Source organism: Cottoperca gobio, chromosome 8, assembly GCF_900634415.1.
Source record: "Cottoperca gobio chromosome 8, fCotGob3.1, whole genome shotgun sequence".
Taxonomy (NCBI): Eukaryota; Metazoa; Chordata; class Actinopteri; order Perciformes; family Bovichtidae; genus Cottoperca; species Cottoperca gobio.
The window spans coordinates 8,419,075-8,443,780 of NC_041362.1; the positions used below are offsets into that span (position 1 = coordinate 8,419,075).

The following is a 24,706-nucleotide window of genomic DNA, read 5'->3' on the forward strand; positions in this document are numbered from 1 at the left end:
GGAATTGTGTCAGGTGCTCTGATAAACCAAGCCTGGCTCACTTCAAATAACACACTCGCACAAGGTTGCATGTGGTCCTCTCTCCTTCGTACTGCTCGGAGAACAAGGCATAGTTAATTTCCTTTTCCTGGTATTCATCACTTGTGACCTCAAAGGTAGCAAGGGAATTAATTTTAGAGTGTCCCTGATGTGGAAGGACTTTAGATTTACATAACATTGTGCTTTTGCTTGTATTTCAGCCAAAATATCACTTATGAAATAATGTCATGAGTTATTTTTGTGGGAGGTTCTATATTAATTGTTTAGCCAATATTGACACTTGATGATATTATTATCTATGTTCCTTTCTCTCTATAGACTTGCCTTCTGGATACACCTACCCTGCAATTGCCATGGGCTACAGGAGCGGGCCCTCCCCCCAGGATGTTCGACTGGCTGAGCCAGCCGACCTGGAAGCAGTCCAAGTGGAGCCTGCTGAGCATGCTCCCCAGTCTCTCTCCAGTCTGGGGGAGGAGCTCGACTGCCAAGTGGTGGTCAGGCCCCTCCCAGAGCCACTCCAATCCGAGGAAGTGGAGCAAGCAGAGGAGGAAGGGGTGGTTGAGAGAGTTCTGGAACAGCGGGAGAAGGTGGAAGTAGCCGCAGTGACAGCAGCCAACTATGTGCCTGGAGAGAGGGAGGTGGAGGAGCAGGGGCCCGATGAGGAAGAGGTGCTGGTTTGCCTCCCTGCTAAGAGCCCAGTGTGTGAGGCTGCTTTGTGTCCAGTGCCCCTTTCAACAGAGGTGCTTGAACGGCCAGAAGCTGTCATCACCTTGGAAGAGGAAGAGGATGAAGAGGCAGTGGGTGACGAGTGCCAGGTCAACATGCCTGAAGAGCTGGAGCCAGAGCTGCCAACCATCATCGAGCTTGACCCTGCTTCCCCTGCAGCTCCTGAGCATCAGTCCTCGGCCCTTGAGGGAGAAAAGGACAGCGAGCAGGAGCAGAAGAACAAGATGGCCCCTGATGACGTCTCAGGGGATTTTGTGTGTCTTTCCCCTGTCTCAGCTTCTGCCCTCAGCCCACACCAAGCAACGGTTGCTGTGCCCCACAAACCTCTTGTGCCCTGCTACTGGAGTCTGGAGCTGCTGATTGCTGCTGCCTTCTGTACAGATGTACCTCCATTTCCCTTGTTCCCTTATAGCACCCCATCAGTTGCACCATCAAAGCCTAACCCCCACCAGGGTATGGAGCTTCTCAGTGAGCTGGCAGATCTGGAACTGCAACAGCAAAAGCGCACCTGTGGGAAAAGCAAGGGTAAGGGATAGTGGGTCTTCCCTTACTCACACTGATCACCATGCACACAGAAACACACTCATATCATCAGAATGCACATCTTTCTCGTAGTTTACCCTCCTTCTCCTTTGCATCCACTGAGACAAACTCCCACTCCCCCCTCAGGCCTAGCCTCCGTCGCTCTGCGTTCCCTCCCAGATACTCCTCTCTTCCTGCTGGTCTCGGGAGCCTCTGGTGGATTGTAACATCTCCCCAGAGAAGCTGTCTGCATGCCTGCTTGCCGTTTCTCTTCTTTGGTGTGTTAAAGGCACTTTTATTTTCTAAAAGGCTGTTCTAACGATGCAGAGGCCTCAGGAGAGGGAGAAGAAGCAGGAGGACAGGGCTGAACTACTAGTGAGGGGTGCACACCTCCCTTTCTCACTCCCTCTCTTTCCCTTCCAGCTTTCCTCAGGGAGCTGTCTCTCTGTCTCTCCATCCCGCCGCCGTTTGATCCACACAAGTGCACAAGCGCGCACACACACACTCAAACACACATAAAAACACTCAATTGCAAATACACACATTAACAAAAAGGGAAAAAAAGAGACACACCAATTGGCTTCCCTCCTTCTCCCACACACAACACGTTACTGAAAGTTAGTGTGTAATCACAAAAGCAGTCGATGTTTTCAGCACCCTGGAGCATTGCCTGGCTAATTAGACCCCATTGTTTTAAAGTGCCTTTAAAAGCTTCCTTGTTTTTCAAAGCGCCATGTGTTTTTTTTTTTTATTCATCCAAAAGGATGTTTTGTGTTTACCACAGCATCCTAATGCATTTAACTGCTCCCGAAAGACGGTTCTATAAAAAGGGTATCATCAACTGATTCCAGAGTCAGTGATGTTGTCTTTGTGATGCGATACTTTTGACAGCTCAACGAAGTGGCACATGTCAAGTCACAACAATAGTCTTTACCAAAACAAGTACTAAAACAAGTACAAATAATCAGCATTTTCTATATTTATATATGTAAAGACGCAAGATAGTGTTACTTTGTAAACAAAATATCTTGTTTCTTCTCTGTGACTAGACTGCAACTCCTGATATTCAGTGTTTAGCTCAGTCCATTGATGGCAGACAGTCCAGTCAGTGCCATAGGCAGATAGAGCTACAGTATATAGGAAGAGCTTGGCCCAGATGGCCACTGACATAGCAGCATCTGGTGAGTCCACATTGATATGACCTCTGAAACGATACGCTGCTGCTTCCTCATACATGTGCCCAATTTCCCTCAACTTCTTTCTTCCTCACCATTGATCTTCTATATCACGAGATCACTGCTGAAATAACAAGCCACAAGTTTTGTTGCGGAATGTGCACTAACATGCACAGAATTCACTTTGACATGAATGTCTTTTGACAAATCTCAAGCTTACCTTAGCTTAGTTGCTTAATTGTTTCCTCTTAAAATGAAGCATGCATGGGCCCAATATGAACCAAACAATGTGTTTGTTCCTGTAACAGATGAGGAACTGCTGATGTTTGACCTCCAGAGCCTTGCTACCCTGGCCACAGCCCGTGCACTGGAGATGGGCTCTGAGGACGACAGCAGTAAGGGTTCAGGGCAACACTTCCCAGCTCGCAGGATCCTCAATTTACGCAGGAAATGCAGCTGGACACCTCGCAATGAACCAGTAAGAGGACCGCGTTAATGCCTCAAAACAAAATGTTCCTACAGGGTTTTAATGTTTTATTTAAAGAATGTTATTAATATTAAAAATAACCACAAATGATGTGTACCTCAGGTGTGCCCGGCCAAAGGTAGCATGGAAACAATGGAGGGTCCTGAGCTTACAATGCGTGTGAAGTTAGCTGAGCTACAGCGTCGCTACAAAGAGAAGCAAAAGGAGCTGGCCAAACTTCAGAGAAAGCACGATCATCAGTGAGTGTGACCCTATCCAACTTTCCCTCAAGTTCATCTCCACACTTTGCATTCAAAGATTTCAAGTTTTTCAGAAGATTCCTTTCTGTATTCTTTGCTGCGACATCCTTTTTAAGTTTAGATATGTGTAGAATCTCAGACTACCTCTCTCTCTGCTTGACTGTTTATATCTGCGTGTGCAAGCAGGAAGGAGGAAACACCCCGCAGCCCAGCGCGACGAGGACCAGGACGGCCGAGGAAGCGGAAACCCACCCTCAATTTAGGTCCGGTATCCTCATCTGAGGGCCAAAGAAAAGTCAAGTGAGTATCACTCAGCCCATCTACGCTGGCTGGCCTGATAAGCCCCTACGTATCACTGGCTGCTTCTTATTGGCATAAACAGGAAATGGGAGAACACACACGCTGAACCATTCAAGGAAGTCCACTTGAACCCTTTCTAATCTAATCAACACTAGCATTAATTGTGTCATTTGTGTTTTTGTCTGCTAGTATATCATTTTATGTATGCTTGATATATGGACTACACATTCCTAGATTGCTCACAGGTCACATTAGGTTTCAACTCAGCTAATCTTAAACCTCAGTGGCATTACTGTCGTGCGTGTTGAGCTTAGCTGGGCTGGGTTGGGGGGTTGGCTGCTGGGGGAGATGACAGGCAGAGGATGTAATTAGAGTACTGTGAATTCTCCTGTAATCTGTCCCAGCAGCAGGAATGTGACATACCACTGCCATAACAGCCCCACTGGGTCACCAGGGGTCCAAAGGATAACATGATGGTCAGACAGTCCAGGCACTCAGAGATAAGCTGACATTTAGAGCTCTCATACAATGTCTGTGTGTGTGTGTGTGTGTGTGTGTGTGTGTGTATGAGGAAAAAAACAATTAGTGAAATACAGTGAGCAGAGCAGCGGAATAAAAATAAAGAGGGAGAAAGATAAAAGAGGATACGGATTGGATGCTATTCAAGAAACAAGGACCCTATTTTTATCTCACAATTGGTTGATTTTTATTTGAAAAATGCAAACTTTAGCTTTTGCCAAAAAGGGGTGCCAGTGCTGTTTGGTTGAGGTGGGAGAACTGATAAACCAAAAGGTTCTTGGGGATAAAGGTTTCTTGTCAGGCTTCAATTAGTCTTGTCATCAGGGCTTGGAAAGGCTTAGAGCACTAAATGTCACCTCGCAGTATTCCCTCTCTCTCTCCTCCTTCTCCCTCCTTTTCTTGCTGTGGTTTCTGGGCAACGGTCCACCGTGTTCCCAGCTGCCCCTCTGCGGTGTCACCTCCACTCTCCTTCTGCCCATGAACCCCTGCCCCCTCGCCAGGCCAGCACTGATCAGAGTGGGGACACTGATTCTGGGTGACAATGACACCCAAATGAAAGGGTAACGGGCCGGGGCCCTGCAGCACAGCACAGTGGAGGGAGGGTGGGGGCCTGGACATGGATGTGGTAGTGTGTTCTGCAGTCCACAGTACAGTAAGCCGCAGCAGAGGTACCGTTCTGCAACGCAGCCAGGGTGTATACCCTATTGTTTCTGTGGATGTGAGTGTACAATGAAGCAGAGAAGGACATGACACCTCTGAACAAGGAACAGGCAGACAGGGGACTGATTAGCCCCATGTTGTGTTACACGGCAGGGTTATGTAAAAGCATGTACTGCACATGCCACTCATGCCACTACAAGATGCTGACGCTTGGGTGCTATGATGGAGGGCAGTGGGTCAGTGGGTAACAGTCTAGTCTTTTAGCATCACCTCCCTTTCCTTATTTCACATGAACCACAGGGAGTGTGTGTGCTTTGTTGAGCGATAACTCCAAGCTTCCCTGCCCGTGCAGTCTATGCTTCTGTGCAAATTAGGTATGGATGCAACTGTATGCTTATGAGCATTTATGCAGAGGTTTGTTTTTGTGCGGGCCTGTTATTCCTGTGTTGTAGAGCGCTGGGGTACTTTGTGGTGCTGCTTTGATTGGAGGGAAGGCTTGAGAGAACTAATGCTATCCAGCAAACCCCGCTAATCAATTCTGTTTAATTAGTCACTGTACACTCAGCCCCCCACTGAGGGGAGGGACTCTGTCATATTGTGTTTGTCAGCAGCGGAAGGCAATTCATGGCGGGATCTGCCTCACAGAGACAACTCACACTTCACTGCCACCTCTGTCACTCTCCCGCCTGTCAGTGGGCAGACAGTACCACTAGCCGACAATCGCCTCCATTCTGTTACAAATGCACGCTGACACCCTTGATTATGAGATTTACACACAATCGAGGACTATGTATAGTGTTGGCATTAACAAATAAGCACACACACATTTGATTCCAAACAATGTGTAGTTACAGAATTTTGTGGTACAAAATGCAAACAAAGAACTAACAGGAAATATTGAATGTGCTTTATTTATCTTCTTCACATTTAAACCCTGCTTACTTTGTAAATGTGACTGATTTCCTCGGCTGCACGCACGCTAGGAGAGGGGAAGTTAATCTTTTGTTTGAGCATGGCCTGGCTTACGTCGGTGTGTGGTCTATGGGCAGGCTTCCAGAGGGAAATTCAAGGGCATTTGGAGTGGTTGGCCTGTGATGCTGCTCAGTGTAGGGGGAAAAGTGTGCCACAGTGATATGAAAATGCAACTGGAGCGCTATGATATTCGGCGAGAACAATAGAGCCGCATACAAATGCAATGCCTTCCAACCATTCAGCGTATCTTTCAAAGCTATGCAGTGCATCACAGACACTCCCTAGATAAAGCGTTAAGGCTTCTTATGCCACAGTGCCCTCAAACAATCCCAGGTTCCTTGTTAGATCCCATTTATTTTTCAAGTGTATGGTTCAGACACTGGGCTCTCCATGTCCTTTTTTGTCATTCTGTTCATCAGACAGAGAAAGGAGACTTATTAGATCCCACAGAGAGGTGACTCAACTCTGTTTTCCCCCCTGTGATGTCCTACCCCCTCTTTTTCTTTACAACCACTACCATTCTTTTCTAATGAATGCTTCTCCCTTCTTTTGACTGGCAGGTCGATGGGGGCGGGGCTTTCCCTGTCGCCTGAGGACCTTGGAGGGGGCGGAGACAGCCAGAGAAGGAAGAAGAGGCTGTCCAGTCGAGGCTTTGAGCGACTCAGCAGCACACAGGTCAGGGTCCCCTTGTCCTCCTCCCTTTTGTCCTCTATGCAACTAAAAATGAAAGAGACCACTCTTTGTTTCTTTGCATTTGATATATTTCTTTGTTGCACACTATTTCTAATTAGGTGCTACCCTCAGGAGTCAAATCCTCTGCTCTCCATATTAATATCTTTTTCATTGGTGCTTCTACTGCTCCTTTTTCTTCTCTGTGTGTGAGCAAACGAGAGCTCTCTGACGTTCTGATGCTTTTGCGCTGCTTTGACCGGGAGTGTAACTGGCTCTCTCTGGCTCTCTCATCTCTCTCTGTTACAGCAGATAAAAGCACAGGGCTGCAGAAAAAGCAGTCTTCACAGCATTCTCAGCTCCAAGCTGGCCGGTGATGAGACTCAGCTCAAACAGAAAGCCCAGGGTAAAAAGATTCTCTCAGGGACAGGCTCCACGGACAAGGAGGTTTCGCCCTGCAACTCTAACCCCAAGCATGGACACAGAAGCCAGAGCACGAGCAAACCTGAGTCCAGGCGAGAGTCTGGGGGACAAAGTGACACAGGTAGATGCTGGCATTGTACAGTATTAATTGAGCCTTGTGCTGTTTTTGTTTTAATAAGCACATTGCAGTGTTTTTATGTTCACTCAGTTGAATCCCTAAAGACTCATTCTTAACCTAGATTTGTGATTGGTTTTGCAAACCTTCTTAGCAGCCAGTGTGGACAGTAGCCCCCAAGAGAGCTGGACTGGATTAGTGCGGTGCGGACGTAAAAAGGGATCCACCACCCTGACACAGGGCTCCCCCCGTCCCAGAGCAAGGGTTCTCCGTGGCCAGAGGCAGGAGGCAATGGAGGAAGGGGAGAGCTCCCCTGCAGAGAGTGACTCCTCTGATCAAGGTGAGGCAGTGACTACTGAGAGCTTGTTGTGGACATATACAGTGATGGTTAATGAAACTGACCACAGCAACCCAATACGGCTCAGTGAAAAAAATAAAAAAACAGCAGTGTCAAGAAAGACCTGGGTGAGATTCCTGGTCTTAACCCTTTTCAGTTTGCATGTTTTCCTGTGTTCACACACACATCTGGGTTCTCTCCACCACAAAGACCGACAAGTGAAGTGAACTGAGACTTCTGATTGGCTGGCTTTAAAAGAGTATGACGGAACAGCCATGTGTCGAGGGTATTTTTGGTTGATGAAAACACCCTATAAGCATTCACCCTACACAGAAGTTAAAATGCTACAGTAAACAAATGAGCAAGGGCTGCAGTGTGTAAAGCACATTTGACAAGTTAAAAATAAATAAATAACCCTCGACACATTGAAACAGGTATCTTCTTAAGTCCAGTGTACCTTTTGTTAATTTGTAAATCTCGTTAAAAGGCAATCCGAGTAAGTAAATAGGTGTTGATGAATGTCTTGTAGCGGACAGGGGTGTCCATTGACATTCTAACACCTCTGCGATCAGCCTCGTTGGCTAGGTCTGGGCTAGATGTGCAGCCACAGCTGTGGATACTTGCCTGTGAGAGGCTTTGACAGCCCTAGAGACTAGCAGACTCGGTCAAAGAGCTGCTTGAGGAAGTCCAGTGACAAACACACACACACACAAACTCACTCCTACACTCTCCTGCACATTAGCTCTGTAGCATGTGGGTTCACACCCGGAAATAGCACCGAGGCAAAACACTTCATACATCATTTCTATGAACAGTTAAACGATTTACTTAAATGCTAATGAAGTGCCAGTGAAATGATGGAGAGTAAGTTAAACACTGGCTGGTAATGACTTAAAGAGATGGATTTGATAACCATGTAAGTTCATAAAACCTGCCTAATAATAGCATCTCAAAGCTGTATTGTTTGCTATCTCCATTAGATGATGATGAAGAGGAAGGCAGTTATGATACTGATGAAGGTCAAGACTACAGACTCCAACCCCCCAGAGACATCACTTCTAGCTCCTCCGTGACGGGGCCGAGTCCCTCATCTGTTGTAAAACTAGAGGCCAACCAGAAAGCCAGGAACAAAAAACAAAGACAGGAGCTTTATGGTAAGCCTGTCCTTTGAAACTGATTCATAAGTCAACAAAGCTGCCCCACATCTTCATGGAAAGCATCTGTTTTGTGTTTCTCCTGCTGGCTTGTTAGCTCGGTCTAAATCGGTTTCTCTAATTGAACTGCACAGGCTCCCAGAGTCTGTCTGGAGCAGAAGGCGAGGTTAAAGTCAGGAAGAAGCCGCCTCGTAGGATCGGCCTGGCCACTGCAGTCAAAAGCAGGCACGAAGATCACCGGCCCGAAGGGGTTAGGAGGCCATGTGGATCCAGGTCTAAGGAGCCTCGGTGGGGCAGCCTTGGCGCCAGAGGCAACCGCTACCGAAGGGGCATGGGACTGGCCACCTTCCCGACCACTAGTGAGAGGCTAAAGAGGGCGACCCGCAAGAGCACCATGTTGAGAGGAGCCATCAATAAGGTTAGCAGAAAGTATTTGGATATATAAATGTTTTAACATAAATACGTTCCCTCGTATTAATTCATACCCTCACAGGACTTCACACATATTTTTATTTTACTATAACCCGAGTGCTTATGGAGATATAACACACTCTCACCACTCATCTTGTCCATCCTCATGTCAACAGAGGAGAAGTTGCTGGTCTGTTGGGGCCCCATCGTCACAGACTGAGGAGGGCAGCAGGGGACGAAGGAGCAAGGACCAGCAGGTATAAGACGCAGTGAATACAAAAAGCACTCAATCCTCACTCACAAGGAACACGCAAACCGCCGAATAGAATCCAATTCTCCCAAAAATGTCTTCATACATTCTATTAACAATTCTGGTGATGTCTTACTGTCCTAGATTTCTCACCCTGAGGAACGCTACTGTAGAACTATTAAAAGTAGTTAGAACATCACACATAGCCCAACCTCCTGCTGAGTTATCTTAGGGGAGAAGAGGGCGGGGGAGGAGATGTGGGAAGCGGGGTGGCTCACACCTTCTGCTGTGACAGAGTATAGAAATGGCTGATAGGAGATAGTACAGGCACTGTGAAATCCCCTGCGGTTAATTGCTAAACAATTTCATCTTTCTTCTATCACACTTTCCATCGCCACGTTTATTTTTTTTATCCATTCCTGCATCCATTTATTCTTCTGTGCGTCCCTTCTGTTATATTTTACAGCCAAAGGGACGAGCAGTGAGTCGGCTGCTGGAGAGCTTTGCGGCCGATGAGGGCTTTCAGATGGATGGCAGCAGCTTCTCAGAAGAAGAGGAGGAAAGCAGCCGCTCATACAGCAACAAAGGCCCTGAAGGCAAGAGATAACGCTGGATATCTTGCAACAGTGTTTCAAGCAGCAGATAGTTTCAGTGATGTTGTGAGATATTAAATGCAATGTTTGCTTCTTCCTAATGCAGTTCCCAACTGTGTCCTGACCAAAGAACTCTTGACTGATGGACTGAAGGTGCTGATCTGCAAGGAGGATGAGCTTCTATACGCTGCCAGGATACACACACTTGAGCTTCCAGACATGTAAGCACACGTGCGGTGGTTCAAGTGAAAGTGATTAGGCGGGGTGTTTTTTAACAAACGTGATTTAAATACCATATTCAGATTGTTTTATTTATTAAGGAGGTTAGGTTATTAAGGTTGAAATCACAGTAAGGATGATACAATTAAAAGGGGCAGTTCACCTCAAAATCAAAAATACATATTTTACCTCTTACCTGTCATACCATTTATCAATCTAGATGTTCTAGTGTTAGTTGCAAAGAGGTATTGCTGGGGAGTTTTTAAAATTAAAGTTTTTGGGCGCTTTGAGCACCACAAGCCGAGTGCCATCTAGTTCCATTATAATTGAGAGAACGCAGACATCTCTACGGCTGACATGTCCAACACTCGGCAACTCACACAAACAATCGATTTTATAAATATCATTACAGGTAAGAGAAGAAATATTATATATACATACATATATATATATATATACATATATACATATATATATATACACATAGTATAGTAGTATAGGAGTAACGTATGACATGGGAGCCAGGCAAGCATAATACAAACATCTGAAAATATAATTTTCTCTCTCTCTGCTCTGCTTTTTTCTCTAGCTTTAGCATTGTTATCTACGGTGAAAGAGGAAACCGCCCAAGAATCTATTCATTGGCGCAGCTGCTACAGGAAGCAGTAAGTTCACCCCGCTGCACTAAAACACTCTTTGGTACAGGAAAAACCATCACTTGTTTGGTCTTCTGGGTCACTCAACACTTCCATTTCTTCCATTTCTAAACATCCTTCTCACCCTCCGCAATTCTCCATAGCCTTCCCGACTCTCTGTAGCTCTGCCAGTCCCTTCGTTTTCTCTCTTTAAACCTCCCTTGACAGTCTCTCAGGGTCATTGAGGTCATTTAAACCTATTAAATGCATATGAACATATGGGAGGCAGGATCTTTGGGTTCGCGTTTGTGAGTGTGTGTGGGTGGGATAATCCCACTAACACCTGGATCCATTCACGTTTTGGAGTTTAAGTGGAAGATGACGTGAACTTTGCATCCTAGCGCTGCTCAAGTAAGAGAGTTGTTTTAGAGGATCAGTTTGATAAAAACACAATGGCGTATGAAGAGAAGCTAGCTAATGATGACTGGGAATGATCCAAAAGTATAGGGCTATCCAGCTGTTATTAAAAATATATCTACATTTCACAATACAATTGTTCACCGCTTTAGTTTTTTCAGTTGCACCTGGGGTGGTTTAGATTTTTCTTTTACCTAAACCACAAGATCGTTTAGATTTGTAATCCTCACTCAAGTTAAAATACAATTACAGTTTAGGCAAGTCATCCATGTAATGAGACATAATTATACATTGTAGAAACCGCAGCACATTCTTGGCTGGTGTTCATTTGCATTTTCGTAACATGTGCTTGCTGGTGTGCTTTGCATCCAAAATGGAGTTTTAGTGTTCACTGCAGCAGGTGACCTTTGTCCCATTTTATTTTCCTTGAGAGGATGCTGGTCTTTATGCACTAATAACAGCTGGGTCACCCAAAGCAAAGCCGTCATACCCACATCTTCTCTGTGGACATAAGTCTTCACTATTACCAAACTGGGCAAATGACGTCATGTTTGCACACAATGAAGTGTCCAGAGATGATGAACCTGGAGGAGTAGAGCAGAGTTTAACTGGCAAGATTGTTCTAATGGGGGGGGGGATAGGATAAAATGCAAAGAGGGCATGATAACTGTGCTGGGACATTAAAATGGTTTTGTGATCATATTTCATCCAAAGTTATGAGTGATAAAGTGGTGATGTAAAACATTCTCTATAAAGAAACTGCACAAATTATAGACTAGATGTAATTTAATTCCCTGTTGGTTTTGTGGAAGTGCAGCATGTATGGAAACGAGCTGTTTGCTTATTTTTGGAAAAAGTTAACTGCCATACTTTTTCTCTTAAAAAGTCACGAGGAATTACAAGCCATACCCTTAATGTTTCCAATTAAAGCAGGATAACATATTAAGTAAATATTGTGAGGAAATTTGAAACCATGCATTTTTTTTTTTCACCTCTTGGGAAACATGTGTTAAAAGTTAACTGAGATTAATGCATCACAGGTGCAATGGTTTCAATTACCTACTCAAACAAACTGCTTTATATTTCTGTACAGTATTAGGTTTTTGTTTGTTTTAGGTATAAATCCAACAGTCCAACATGTTATTTATGTTCATATCTCCCTATTGGCAAAGCATTACCTTAACTATCCACAAGATCAGTGTTCTGCAGTGGAAGATCACATATTTAATAGTCCATTTAGTATTGACCACTTGTCTCCTCTTTCTCTCATCCACGCAAGCTCGCTCATACCAATTCTCCCAGCAGTTCCACACAAAGCACTGCTGGCAACTTATTTAAACACTCATCAGATAGCAGCTGGTCCTAATTATGCCACACTTCCACTTTCTTGTCTTTAAATTAGTCCCAAAGCCATTTATTTGACTCTGACACCAATGTCCCGATTTTCACCGTACTCGTTCTCCCTCCCCCATGCACGCACATGCACACACACACACACACACACACACACCCACCCACATCCACACCTCATCAGTCAAAGGGTCCCTCGCCATGGCAACAGTAAATGAAAGCAACCTGAAAGAGCCCCCAGTGAGTGGCGGATGCTGGGGCTGCCTGCATTGTTGGAGGGAGGATCTGGCAACCTGCAATCACAAGCCCTCTATTCAGGCCCTCTTTAGTATTACTCAGCAAGTCAGGATTTACTGCATCATGGCTTCCGTTCTTTTCAGCCCTGACTGGCACATTGGCATGAGATAAGTGCCGCTTGGAAATGTGGCACAGTGGCTGCCCATGCACAATGCTCTATGGCTCTTACACTGTTTGTACGTGAGTGTGTTGTGCATGCATGTCTGTGTGTGTGTGCGGCCTGTAATGAATCTTAATTATGTTTTGGTCTGGCCTTCAGGTCCTCGATGTACGGCCAGAGTCGGAGACTGTGCTCAGTGAAGGAACCAGGGTGTGCACTTTCTGGAGCGAACGCTCACGCTGCTTATACCCAGGCTATGTTCGCAGAGGTGAGACTACAGCTTCTACTATATCTGTTTCCCTGTGTATCCTCTGTATCTTCAACTATATATTTAGTTGTATGTGTGTTCAACACTTTCTTTGCATTTGTTAATGTTCCTGCTTACCTGAGAAAGTGCATTGTTGTCTCTTGCAGGTGGTTCATCTGATGAAGGGAAGCAAGGAGGAGTGATGGTAGAGTTTGATGATGGAGACCGAGGAAAGATTTCTCTCCCAAATATCCGCTTCCTGCCTCCCGGATACCAGATTCACTGTGGGTCTCCTTTCTGTGTTACTGGGAAGTTTCCCTTTCATGTTGCACTGCATTGTCTACCTGTAAATGTAAATAATCTTCTTGCCCTTGCTTATTAGGTCGGGAGTTATCTCCAGCGTTGCTGATACCCCGTGAAACCACAGTCAAGAGAAGTTCGAGTCTGGAGCAGGCCCCTCTCAGTGACAGACCTAACAGATTCAACATTATCAATACCTTAACCAACAGCCAAACTCTAACTGTTCACAAAAGAAGACCGGGTAAGAATTGTCCCCTGAAACTCTTAGTTTGAGCTTAAATTAGAAGCTGTGAAGTTATGATTTCCCCAATGTGTTACAGTATTACTTATCTGTTTGTCTCAACAAATCATTTGAACTATAATTATTACATTGAATGGCATGTTGTTGTAGCTGCACCATTACAGTACATCGAATGGAAATATCCCAAATGTTTCATGTCATTTTGTATAAAAAGTATCTATTTAAATGTATCCATGTTCAAAAATCATGGGTTCTTGACTAAAATTCAAATTACATTTTGCAAAAGACATTATCTTTGTGGAGTTATCAATGTTAAGTATTGGTTTACACTGTCAGAGAGAAGTTTATTTCAACTCTTGTGATTGTATTTAGTTATTGTTGGTGTTGTTTTGGACATATATTGAGATATTTCTAATATTGCATCAACATCATAAATGTATATATAAACTATACATCTTTGACACAATGTCAACATTTACTAAGTAGCAGATGCTTTATAACAACAGGACTTATTGTGGCGATATTGTGCTGGACTGTGTTAGATTGAACAGGTGTACTGAATAAACTGGTCACTGTTCAAGAGACATTTAAATGTGCAATGTATTGCTAAAATGTGACATTTTGTTCATTCTAGGGAGACCAAAGGGTTCTGGGAAAAAACAAAAGCAGCAACAGCAGGCTGAGCATGCCAATAAAAATCCTTCACCTTTCCTGAGTTGGCCTTCGTTAGGAAACACCAGGAAGAGGTCGTCCGACAACCTATTTCAGCTCAATGGAGCACCCAGGAAGGCCTTAAAAGGGACGGAGGATGACTTGTTCCCCCTGCCTAGGACCCAGACACTGGCCTCCGCCCCAGCCAAAGGCCTTTTTAGCAGTAGCTCCTTTGAGGTGGACTCCTTCAGCAGCATTGCAAATGGCTACTCTTCTTTCTGTACTCAGTCTACAGGGTCAAGTTCAGGTTTATCTCTAGGCCCAAGAAGTGGGCCGTATCCTCAGAGGCGCAGGCAAGATGAGCTTGTGGTACCAAGGAGCAGGAAGTCTGGACAAGAGTTCTTAGTCAAATTAGATCATGAAGGAGTGACCTCCCCCAAGACAAAGAACAGCAAGGCTCTACTGTTGCGAGGTGGATCTTCCAGTGTGAGTGGTATGCCCAGGACAGAGGCTTACTCTCACCCAGTGCTGCTGGTTAAAGACAACAAAAAGGGTGGTGCCTCCAAAGTAGAACTTCTCCTGAAAGGAACCACACCTCAAAGAAAGCCCTCTTATTCTCTGCGTCTGGATGAATATGGTGACTTGGGCTTCAGCTCCCACAGAGACTGTCACAGCTCCTACTCTGAGCTTGATGATGATGATGATGATGAAGATGATGAAGAGAGGAGGAGGGCTGCAGTGGCTGCAACCTCAGGAGGACTAAGGACGGCTGGCCGCTTCCTGTCACGTCTGTCTGTCTCCTCCTCATCTTCTGGTTCTTCAAGCTCCTCTTCTTCTGGGTCTCTCTCTAGTTCCAGCCTGTGTTCCTCTGACAATGATTCTTCCTACAGCTCAGAGGATGAGGACAGTTCTACACTGATGCTTCAGAGTTGTCTATCTTCCCACCGGGGGCTCTTGCAACCCTCTGAACCCTCAACTTCTTCAAGGCCGCACCAGCACTCCTTTGTGGCCAAAGCTGTGGCTGTTTCCAATTCCAAAGGAGGCCCCCCTGACCAGGTCTCCAACAGCAAGTCCCTAAAGAGGAAAGAATGCACCAGCTCCACCTCTAAACCATCAAAGGATTTTGTGAAGAAACCTAGGATGCTTCCAGATGATACCTCATTTATTCCAAGGCCCAAGATGTCTGCTTTCCTTGCAGGACGACAAATGTGGAGGTGGTCAGGAAACCCTACACAGGTGAGAATAGTTTGTCCATGTTTCTACTGCATCATTGTAGCAAAGATTTGCCCTTCTTTTCTTTCATAATATCAGTTCAGTTATCCTAGAATACTAAATCATTAGAGGTCAAGAGAAATATAAATTTTTACCAAACAAGATTTGTCAATGTGTCTGATTTTCCACAGCGGCGAGGTCTAAAGGGCAAGGCAAGGAAGCTTTTTTATAAGGCCATTGTGCGAGGCAGAGACACAGTGAAAGTGGGAGATTGTGCTGTGTTCCTCTCAGCTGGACGTCCTAACCTCCCATACGTAGGGCGAATTGAGAACTTCTGGGAATCCTGGACCTCCAGCATGGTGGTCAAAGTCAAGTGGTTCTACCACCCTGAAGAAACGAAACTCGGCAAGAGGCATCGAGATGGCAAGGTGAGCCGTGATAGAGGTTACACTTATTACAATTATGGAGACTTTTAGTCATTTGTAGTATATGGAACTTTCAAATGGCATTCTTTCTTTGTTGGTTCATAAATATAACAATGCAACTTACCGTGGTCTTTTCCCCATACAGCATGCCCTGTACCAGTCGTGTCATGAGGATGAGAATGATGTCCAGACAATCTCTCATAAGTGCCAGGTAGTGAGCAGGGAGGAGTATGAGTGTCTGACTCACAATCAGAAGCCGAACAGTACCTCCCCAGACCTATACTACCTGGCTGGGACGTATGACCCCACCGCTGGTCAATTGGTCACTACTGAAGGGGTTTCAATCCTGTGCTGAACCTCCATGAGGACACTACTGAAGGACTCCTTTGGAGGAAGGATAAAAGTCTATGACTTTACCTACAAGATCCTCCAGTCTGGGAAAACAACAAGTGTTCCTTGGGTATGCCTCAAGCACCCATGGAATCAATGTCAGCACCAAAGCAGGGCTGTCTGAGGTTACACACTGGAGTCTATTGGCATCTAACCTTTGTGGAAGTGAAGGGGATGTCCATAACGGGTTGATCCTTTCAAGAAGTAAAGAAGAAAGTTTGGGTCTTCCTGGGCATCACAAAATTTAATAAGTGACGTTTTAAACATCTACCTAATCTCTTTTTAATGGATCCATGTGATAGAAGGCTTCATAAATGGTTTTTAGGACTCATGCGTATAGCTCTTATCATATGTCACCAAAGGAGAGCTGAAAGTGCATTTGACTGTGCAAAAGTATCTATGAATAGTCTCTGTGGACCAATTCTTAAAAAGGTAGTCTTACCTAAGGGAATGGAAACGAAAATGAGGCACGGGGCTTCTACCTAGACCTCTTCATTCCAGGGAAGTTAAAAACATGTAAAGGATGTAAAGTTGATGTCTGTAAATATTTTTGAATTTTTCCCAATCAAGCCATACACTTCAGTACCTCTCGCCTGTCTTAACTGTTCAGGTGTACATTGTATAGGTCAATTATTGTATTGTTGTCTGTTGTCTATATGTACATAAAAGCTATTTTATATAGGAGTTTATTGTATATATGAGATGTATCTTTCCATGTTTGCGATTGATTTATTTTTATATGGGTGTAGAATACATTACGTTGTTTTTCCTTTGCTTTGGGAAGTCAAGATTGGAGATGTTAGTGTTGCACTGCATATGCCCTGCTGAGACAGACAGAGCACAAACAAAGACAGAAGGATTTAGTCTATAACAGGACAAGACTCACTTTCTGAGAGAGAGGGGTCATCCTGTTTAAAAAAAAATAGGTCAAGTGGCTATTTTGTAAAAGTGTTCTGTTACTTTGCATTTTTTGTTATCCTTTTTTAAAAACACCTTTTTATTTATGTACCTCTCAGTTGGTCATCATCACAAAGCAGATCCCACTGGACTGCAGTCACGGGTCAAAAATGATTTAAGATCAATGATATGAGTATAATATTTTGACACAATGTTTGTGTGTGATGGCATCACTATAATCATGTCCACATAAATCAATTTAGTACAAGACCGGGTCTTTTAGTGAAAATGTGTTAAATGAATGCATAGTTCAGCACATTATGACCTATAAAATACCAAAGTGTCTATTATTATCTTTTATTTCTTTTATTTAAATTGAACATATGTCAAGCACCTGTACTGAACTCGAATCAGAAATCACTGGTAAATTATAGAATACTTGTCCTCCACTATGTGCGTATATATTGGCTTTGCATTGCGACAATGGTTTCTTGCACATGTACCTGCAGTTTTGTTTAGTGCAAACATATGCAGCAAAATGCCACCTGGGAGTGTGACTGAAGGTCAAGGTACTGACAAAGTAAGATGTTGAGTATTGACGATTTGTTGGAATTAGTTTATTTTAGTTTTATCAGCCATCTGTGTCTATTTTGTACAGTACACGCACATACTCAATGCTAACTGTGAAGGACAATCAGATTCACAAAGCAATGGACATAGAGTAGGTTCACTCAATCTGAAAATTACTTACGTTTATTTAATTTGTGCCAAGTTCATTTTGTCTATTTTTTGTCTCGTTTGATATGCAATCCTGAGTATTCTTTGTTCGCAAAGTTTTATTTTGTTCGCCAACATTTTATTTATTGTCAATGTTGCTGTTTGTTCATGCCAAGAGCGCTTTATAAGAATGTGACATTGTTTTTCTTGGTGTGATGTCGCATTTGCATTTCTTAAATAAAGCTGGTCTTGTAGAGGCCATCTAGTGAAAAGAAATAAAGCAACACTGGATTATTCTCATCCGCAAACTTCTGTGAATTAATTCTATTATTCTGGCTGTGTCCTCTTCATCTCACTGCACCTGCCATTTCCCATCAACACATTTATGTTAAACAGTTTTGTAATGACTAAGATATTGCCTTTGAAAGACAGAATAAATGTAATTTTTTCATCCAAATGGGACAAATCGACACAAAATTATACCAAAGAGACAATGTTTTAACAACTGACTAACCTAGTACCTGGTATGTTTTTCTACAAATGTCTAAACAGGTAGATTTATTGGTGTTATAAAAGGAAGAATAAAGCAGGAAGTGGAATAGTTTACCCATTAACACAAATTGAGTAACTATTTCAGACAGAGCCCTTAAATCGTGCATGCCATCAGCTGATCAGGAACATTTGACTATAACTATCTTCAGGAAGATGAGTAATAAGGTGTCTTTATGACAAACTTGCACTTACTCTTGATAATTTGTGCTGCCTTTGCTGTTACTGGTTATACTGTTTCTTCCTACCTTTATCACACGGCTGATTTCTCCGTTAACCATCCCCCAACCTCCACCTGTTCTGGTTTCTTATTACGAGACGTGGTAATAGCAGCTCTTCCTTCGTTGTGCTTTATGTACATCACATACCTCATTTATATGTACAGCATGTGCTGGGCTCTGTTCTTTATACCCCTCAGGGAGTTTTAATGTGCTCCCCTTAGAATTTTGAGGCTACTTGGATTCATTTGTAAAGCATCATCAAGCACAAGGCTCTTTTTCTGCCAAATTATTTTATTTGTTGCGATAAATCCTTTGATGTAAGTGTCTCTGGCTGAACTAAGTTTATGTGAGCTTTGAGTTCCTTAGTAAATAGAGACAGATCTGTCACAGCATCAAATAAAGCCTACTGGGTTTAGCTGCCAAGCTGTGTAAATATGATGTTGACTGATTCGGAGATAGATGTGAATTTTCGTGATTCATGATAAAGTACATTTGCCTGTTTTCTTTTTAAATGAATTGGTTCTTTGTTGGTGTATCGGTGGGGTGGTAGAAAACCGTGAGATAGGCACCCAAAAGCTAACTAAAATGACAGTTTTGTCCCAAGCCCCTGATCAAGTCTGTTGGCATTGAGTATGTTAATGTTTTTTAAGATTTGTAAATGTGTACTTTCTGTATTTGTGCTGCATTCTTTTTTAAACGAATTTGTGGTATAGAATCAAGAATTTTTATAGACGTATAAATAAATACCATAACAAAAAATGTACGATTTTATTCAAATTAAATGTTTGTTTCTGATCAAAAATAAAGGGATTTATATATGTGCATTTTTCACATCTCTTAAATGAAGAATAGATGTAAAGGAGGGCGCTCTCTAGTGGAAGACAAAGCACACTACATCACATACAATAAGCTTGTAGACTGAAACGCCTTTCATTTTTTGTTTGATTCAATGAGACAATGTAGTAATGTGATTGCTTTGTCTACAGTAGTGCACAAAATGTCAGTAGTAATATGAAACATTCTCCGTTCACAGCCTGGAGCAGCAGGTATATGCCTCTATCACGCAACATCATCCCTAACCTACAGCATTTGTACATTTGTTTACATGCTCATCAGCTCTGACGAAGCCAATTTCTGTAACCTGAATCAGGGAAATAACCACTGGCTGGGCCTGAAGGAGACACAATATGGGTCAGTGACCTTTCTCTGGAGGCCCCGGGGTCTTTTTGTCCTGCATAGAGCGTGAGTGCCACCTCCCCTCCCCTCCCCCTAATGCCCAGACAGGGGCTAATGGGCACATCAGTCATCTCCAACAGCAATCCAGTGAACGCAAACAGCTCTGTTTACCACCACAACCTTTTGTGTTGACGATGGCCACTGCCCCGTGTCTGAGCCATGGCCCTTCCTGCACCATCAGCATGGGGGTAGGAGGTACTCTACTCACCACTGGAGCTGAAGATAGGGTAAAGAATGGGTGTGTGGGGGTCTTAAGGTTAATATGTTTTGAGAAGGTTTTGCTTCATTACTCCTCTGTGCTAAGAGACACAGAGCCAAGATAATATTCATCAAGTATCTAAGAAGGACAATTTAGGTTGTACTTAAGATGTCCATAGTTGTCTATAGCTTTTCTGATTTGAACCACATTTTACTGTCTAGATCCTGGATTCTGTTACCTTTCACTCGACAGACGGGTCGGCCTGCCTTACTTTTCAGTGCCTGTCTGGTTCAACTCACTCAGCATCCAGACTGTGTTGCTCAGTGTCAACAGGAGGAATGCTTTCCTGCACAAATATCTACACCTCATAAATGTCTCGCCCTCTGCTCGACCCCGTCTGGCCTCTGACTGTGAGGGGGTTGAACAGGGGACAGACAGCCTGGAGTGTGTGCGTGTGTGTGTGTGTGTGTGTGTGTGTGTGTGTGTGTGTGTGTGTGTGTGCGTGCGTGCGTGCGTGTGCGTGTGTGTGTGTGTGTGTGTGTGTGTGTGGCAAGAGGGTTGAGGTGAAGCCTTGGATCTTAACAAGGTGCTGGGAGAAGAGAGCAGGACAAACAGATCATTCAGACGCTGACTGCTTCTTCTTAAAAGGGCACTAAAGCCCCGATTGTTCGTTTTTAAGAATATCAATTATGGAGCAGTTACAGCTGATGTATAATAACCTCAACCATACTGTATGCAAAAGTAACAAAGAAGCTTTCAAGCAACTCCTCTATGGAGGGAAGCAAAAGTGCAGCCTCGGCGTGAAAAACATCTTTGATGTCGACATTTGGATTCATACAAATATTGAAGAGTGAGGCTTGCAGATGAGAGAAACGTGGTAAAAAAATGTGTAAATGCAAAAAAGGAAAATTACAGGCAAGTTTGAAAGTATTTTAGTAGATCTGATGTTAAACAAGACCCCTATCATTTTGTTTAGGGACACATTTGAGTCTTTAAACAACATTAAGTGCATAAGGCTTCCAAAAGCTAAAACTGTGTGCATGTTTACAGCATGCATAATGGGAGGCTTTCAGGGGTGACTTAAATGCTGATCTGCCTGCTGTTTTCAAATACCTGCACTTCCTCATAGGGATACACTGGACTAATACATACTCCTGTGGTGCATCTGCCAACCCACAGCCAACTCACTAACTGTGCTGTATGTTGCTTGCCGTGGCCCAGATCCAGCCATGCCACCCCTAATCCAAATCTCTATTGCTCATTATTGGTGGCTTGTAAAGATTCTGTATCAGCTATGCTGAAAGAGCTTTTCACAGTATTACATGGGATTACGGTTGCTCCTCGCTACATATGTTGCTCACAAACTCTGATGTAATATTGCCTCCCTGTTTACATGGCGCTGACAAAATAAACGCAGGACTCGATGTCAGTCTTTTTGCTCCTTTTGTTTGCGGGTTAAACTGTGTCACGTCATCTTTTATCCATAAATCATCACTATAACACTTTTCCATAATATTTCCTTCTGTATTGTGATATAGCTGTAGTGTGTCCATGAAGGAATAAACATAGAAATTGAAAAGAAAGAAGATGTCCAGAAAGGAGAAGTCAGCATGCTCACATGAGTATACAATACCTAAACAGCTTAATCATAACTTAGCAAGCACAGAATACTGCGTAGTCAGGGGATCGATGCGGTTTGTAAAAGAGAATCCAAAAGAGCTCATCTTTCCTAGCTGTAAAGAAAACACAAAAGATGAGGAGAACGAAGTCAATTGAGCCCATCTGCACAGTCAAAGGGGCTGGTTGTCACCTCAACACCTACATGAGTCTGGTTTGATCTCACATGTATGGATGTCTTCCTGTGTCCAAAACGAAACTGTGCCAACAGCCGCAGTTGTTCTCTCACTGTCCACAGTACTCTACTGACCCGACAGCAGGAAAAGTTACAGCCTGTCATAAAAGGGGTCAGGCGCCTTCTCGTTCTATCCCATTTTAAGTGCAGGACAGCTGGAAACGCTCTTTATCTCATAAATAACAAAGAAAGGCCTTTGGCCCTCTTAGGAGGGAGATCAGCTGTGAGCTCAATTAATCAGTTGCAACCAAAATACAGTCAAATTAAGGCATGTGGCTGGAAATTAACCAATAGGTTAGTGTTAAGATTTCAAATGTGAGAAACCGGGATTGGTTCCTAAAGTAGCAGGTATGATTCGAGTCTCATCTCTTGTAATTATCCGTCTCATCAAAATAAAAACATTCATGCCAGGGAACCTGAGGCTGGAGAAAAGCATTGCTGTTTCCTTCTTTCACATTACACCCCCCCTTTCTTTCCACACCCTTCTGTGTAGTGGTGTTTGTGCATTCCTGTGTCGACAACCCCTCTGTCTAGTTCTCTTGGGTGTTTACCCCCTTTCACGGTAGCAGGGAAGCAGCTCCCGCCATCCCATCTCTGTTTACATTGCTCTTCTCCTCTATTTACTCTGTGCTCCAGCGCCCTGGCGCACCACGCTCCAAACAGCTGTTCCATTATGGGGAGAGCAGGCGCTTCAACCACACAGTGCTACCACACAGCTCTCTCTGACAGCCCACCATGGGCGCTACCATGATGACTGCCTGGCTCCGCTGGCACGCAGGCTATTGTTGCCATAAAGCTCAGTCTCTTTCAATGCCAGAGTGGCTTCTGGGCATAAAGTCAGCCAGGGCAACTGTCAGAGATTGTCTTCAAACCGCAAGACAAATTTGTCGAGTTCAGCTTTTGATTAAGTGTCTCTGTACAGGATGCAGTTCTGCGGTGATTTAAACAAGCAGCAATTATATCCAGATGATCTAGAATAAACTGCCACAAACATCTTTACACTGAAACAGGGCTTTTATAGTTTATTACAAATCATTCTGCATTTTCATCATTTTGGCACATATTCTGTAAGTAGCCTATATATCCTGCTTCTACATGACATCATCCATAGGGCCATTATCCCACAGAGCATGATGAGCCTTCCTCCAAAAGGCTTTTTCCTGACTCGCTGTCAGGTAAAAGAAAGACTATTGTCTAACTTACTGCCTTAGGGTCATACTATACCATGAATCTCCAGTGAATTATTTTTACCCTTTGCATGTTCTTTTTCCTGCTGGTGTGCACAGCTGGTGCTGAGTCAGGAGAGAGGAAACCTGGGAGAAAGGCCACCAAACATCACCAGGCTCTCAGTGGACCGCTGCAGGGCCCGGTGGCTTCAGGGACAGGAGACACTCCATTTATCACAATACTACCTACTGTTTGGGACCAGTGGAATATGGGCCTGTCTGTGTCTACGTGTTACTTGTGTATACAAGTGCTAATATGTGAACACGCATCAGTGTGTTTTGTCTCTTTCTCTCAAGTTGGGTTTATGTATGCACATTTAGACACATTTTAAAAAGAAGTTCATAACCGGAGGGGTAAGAAAGGCAAAGATGTACTGAGCAAAGATGAATTATTTAATATCCCATAGCTCTGACCTAACTAAATCTTATTTAAATCACTACTGTTAATGCAACATAAACAAAGAACAGTTCTGAATCCTCAAATGTTCATTTGTTTCCTAGTAAACTACATCAAAACAATACAGTATTGTTGTTTGTGTCGGAGTATGTAGATGCTGCGTTTGTTAGGTTAATGAAATCAATTTGGTTTTGTATAAACGGCCGATAATTTATCAATCATTTTCTGAAATACATAAAAATATAAATTTCCCATTATCGGCCATTAATTTATCGTGCCCAATATAAATTGTAGATCCCTAGAATTTACGCTATAGTGGATATCTGTGCAGAAAAGTGACCAGGACCCTAGTCAAGCATCCAGACTGAAGAACGAACTCATGGTACATTTGATTAAAAGGTAGGGCTGATCTATTGTGCTCTCTTGTGAAAGCTGGCAGATATAAAAAAAAAAAAGAGAAGAAAATAGGGGGGAAAAAGAGGAAATTCTCCCATATCCTGGGATGCAGGTGGTTAAAACAACTGATACTCTGTCGCATATTCTCTGAAGACCTCTCGGGGTGATGAAGACACGCATGCACACAGAACCTCTTTCTCCTATCTAGCCTCACTCTGCAGTAGCCTGTCCCATGATGAAAAGGGATATCAGCATGTATAATGGCATGAGTGGTGAGCGTATTAAAGAGAGAAACATAAAGAGGGAGAGACAGAGCATGAACTCATGCATGCATGCCTGTGTGTATGTATAAAAGTGCCAGTCATAGCAGGATATAAAAGAATTCTGCCCAGCTGCCAGGCCCCCAGTGCCGGTTGCCAGAGCCCTTAAACACATCCATGTCCGTTACTCGATGGCACTGCTCTCCTCTCCTCACGAATACATCTAGCGCTTTAAAAATATACAATCTGCTTAGATACTAGGCAGTCATAAGCTCCATGACTGGCATTTGGACATCTTATCAACATGAGTTGAAGCCCCTGGGCAAGTAAGCCAGGCTTTGATCAGACATTTTGGAGACATCTCTCATTTTCTTCAAACAAATCCATTGGGGTTGGTGTGCTAAATTCGAAACAAACTCAAAGCACTGAATGTACCTTATGATAGCAGAAAACAGACACAGCCATATACGGTCTGCCTAATAAAGAGGCGAGAGGGCTGAAGAACAATCTGCTTGTTTGAGTGAGGAAGAAAAGGAGAGAAAAAGTTGGTGAGGACAAGAAAAAGGTGAAAGAAATCCAGTTAGAGAGAGAAGAGGGATGAGCACAGCATGCAGGGCTGTGCTATGAGATCAACTGACAAACATCCCTGTAACCTTGGCAGAGGCAAATCAGCACCCACCC

The 24,706-nt window shown here is 43.7% G+C and overlaps 1 protein-coding gene across 11 annotated transcripts in view; it reads left to right on the forward strand.

Moving 5' to 3' along the window:
- The window catches only part of bahcc1a (BAH domain and coiled-coil containing 1a), a 62,338-nt gene extending 43,055 nt beyond the window's left edge, over positions 1 to 19,283 (forward strand). For 4 of the 11 annotated variants that reach the window (XM_029437225.1, XM_029437224.1, XM_029437227.1 and 1 more), the window contains 20 exons: positions 358 to 1,290; positions 1,435 to 1,503; positions 2,771 to 2,940; positions 3,052 to 3,188; positions 3,372 to 3,488; positions 6,200 to 6,314; positions 6,618 to 6,852; positions 7,001 to 7,186; positions 8,164 to 8,337; positions 8,472 to 8,755; positions 8,925 to 9,005; positions 9,465 to 9,594; positions 9,698 to 9,812; positions 10,400 to 10,475; positions 12,769 to 12,877; positions 13,024 to 13,140; positions 13,239 to 13,397; positions 14,032 to 15,284; positions 15,452 to 15,688; positions 15,831 to 19,283. In XM_029437225.1, coding sequence (XP_029293085.1) covers positions 358 to 1,290; positions 1,435 to 1,503; positions 2,771 to 2,940; positions 3,052 to 3,188; positions 3,372 to 3,488; positions 6,200 to 6,314; positions 6,618 to 6,852; positions 7,001 to 7,186; positions 8,164 to 8,337; positions 8,472 to 8,755; positions 8,925 to 9,005; positions 9,465 to 9,594; positions 9,698 to 9,812; positions 10,400 to 10,475; positions 12,769 to 12,877; positions 13,024 to 13,140; positions 13,239 to 13,397; positions 14,032 to 15,284; positions 15,452 to 15,688; positions 15,831 to 16,040 — 4,907 coding nt within the window. In that variant the 3' untranslated portion in view covers positions 16,041 to 19,283. The remainder of the gene's footprint in view (positions 1 to 357; positions 1,291 to 1,434; positions 1,504 to 2,770; positions 2,941 to 3,051; positions 3,189 to 3,371; positions 3,489 to 6,199; positions 6,315 to 6,617; positions 6,853 to 7,000; positions 7,187 to 8,163; positions 8,338 to 8,471; positions 8,756 to 8,924; positions 9,006 to 9,464; positions 9,595 to 9,697; positions 9,813 to 10,399; positions 10,476 to 12,768; positions 12,878 to 13,023; positions 13,141 to 13,238; positions 13,398 to 14,031; positions 15,285 to 15,451; positions 15,689 to 15,830) is intronic. The other 7 variants (XM_029437231.1, XM_029437234.1, XM_029437229.1 and 4 more) reach the window with 6 other exon arrangements.
- Positions 19,284 to 24,706: the final 5,423 nt, after the last annotated feature.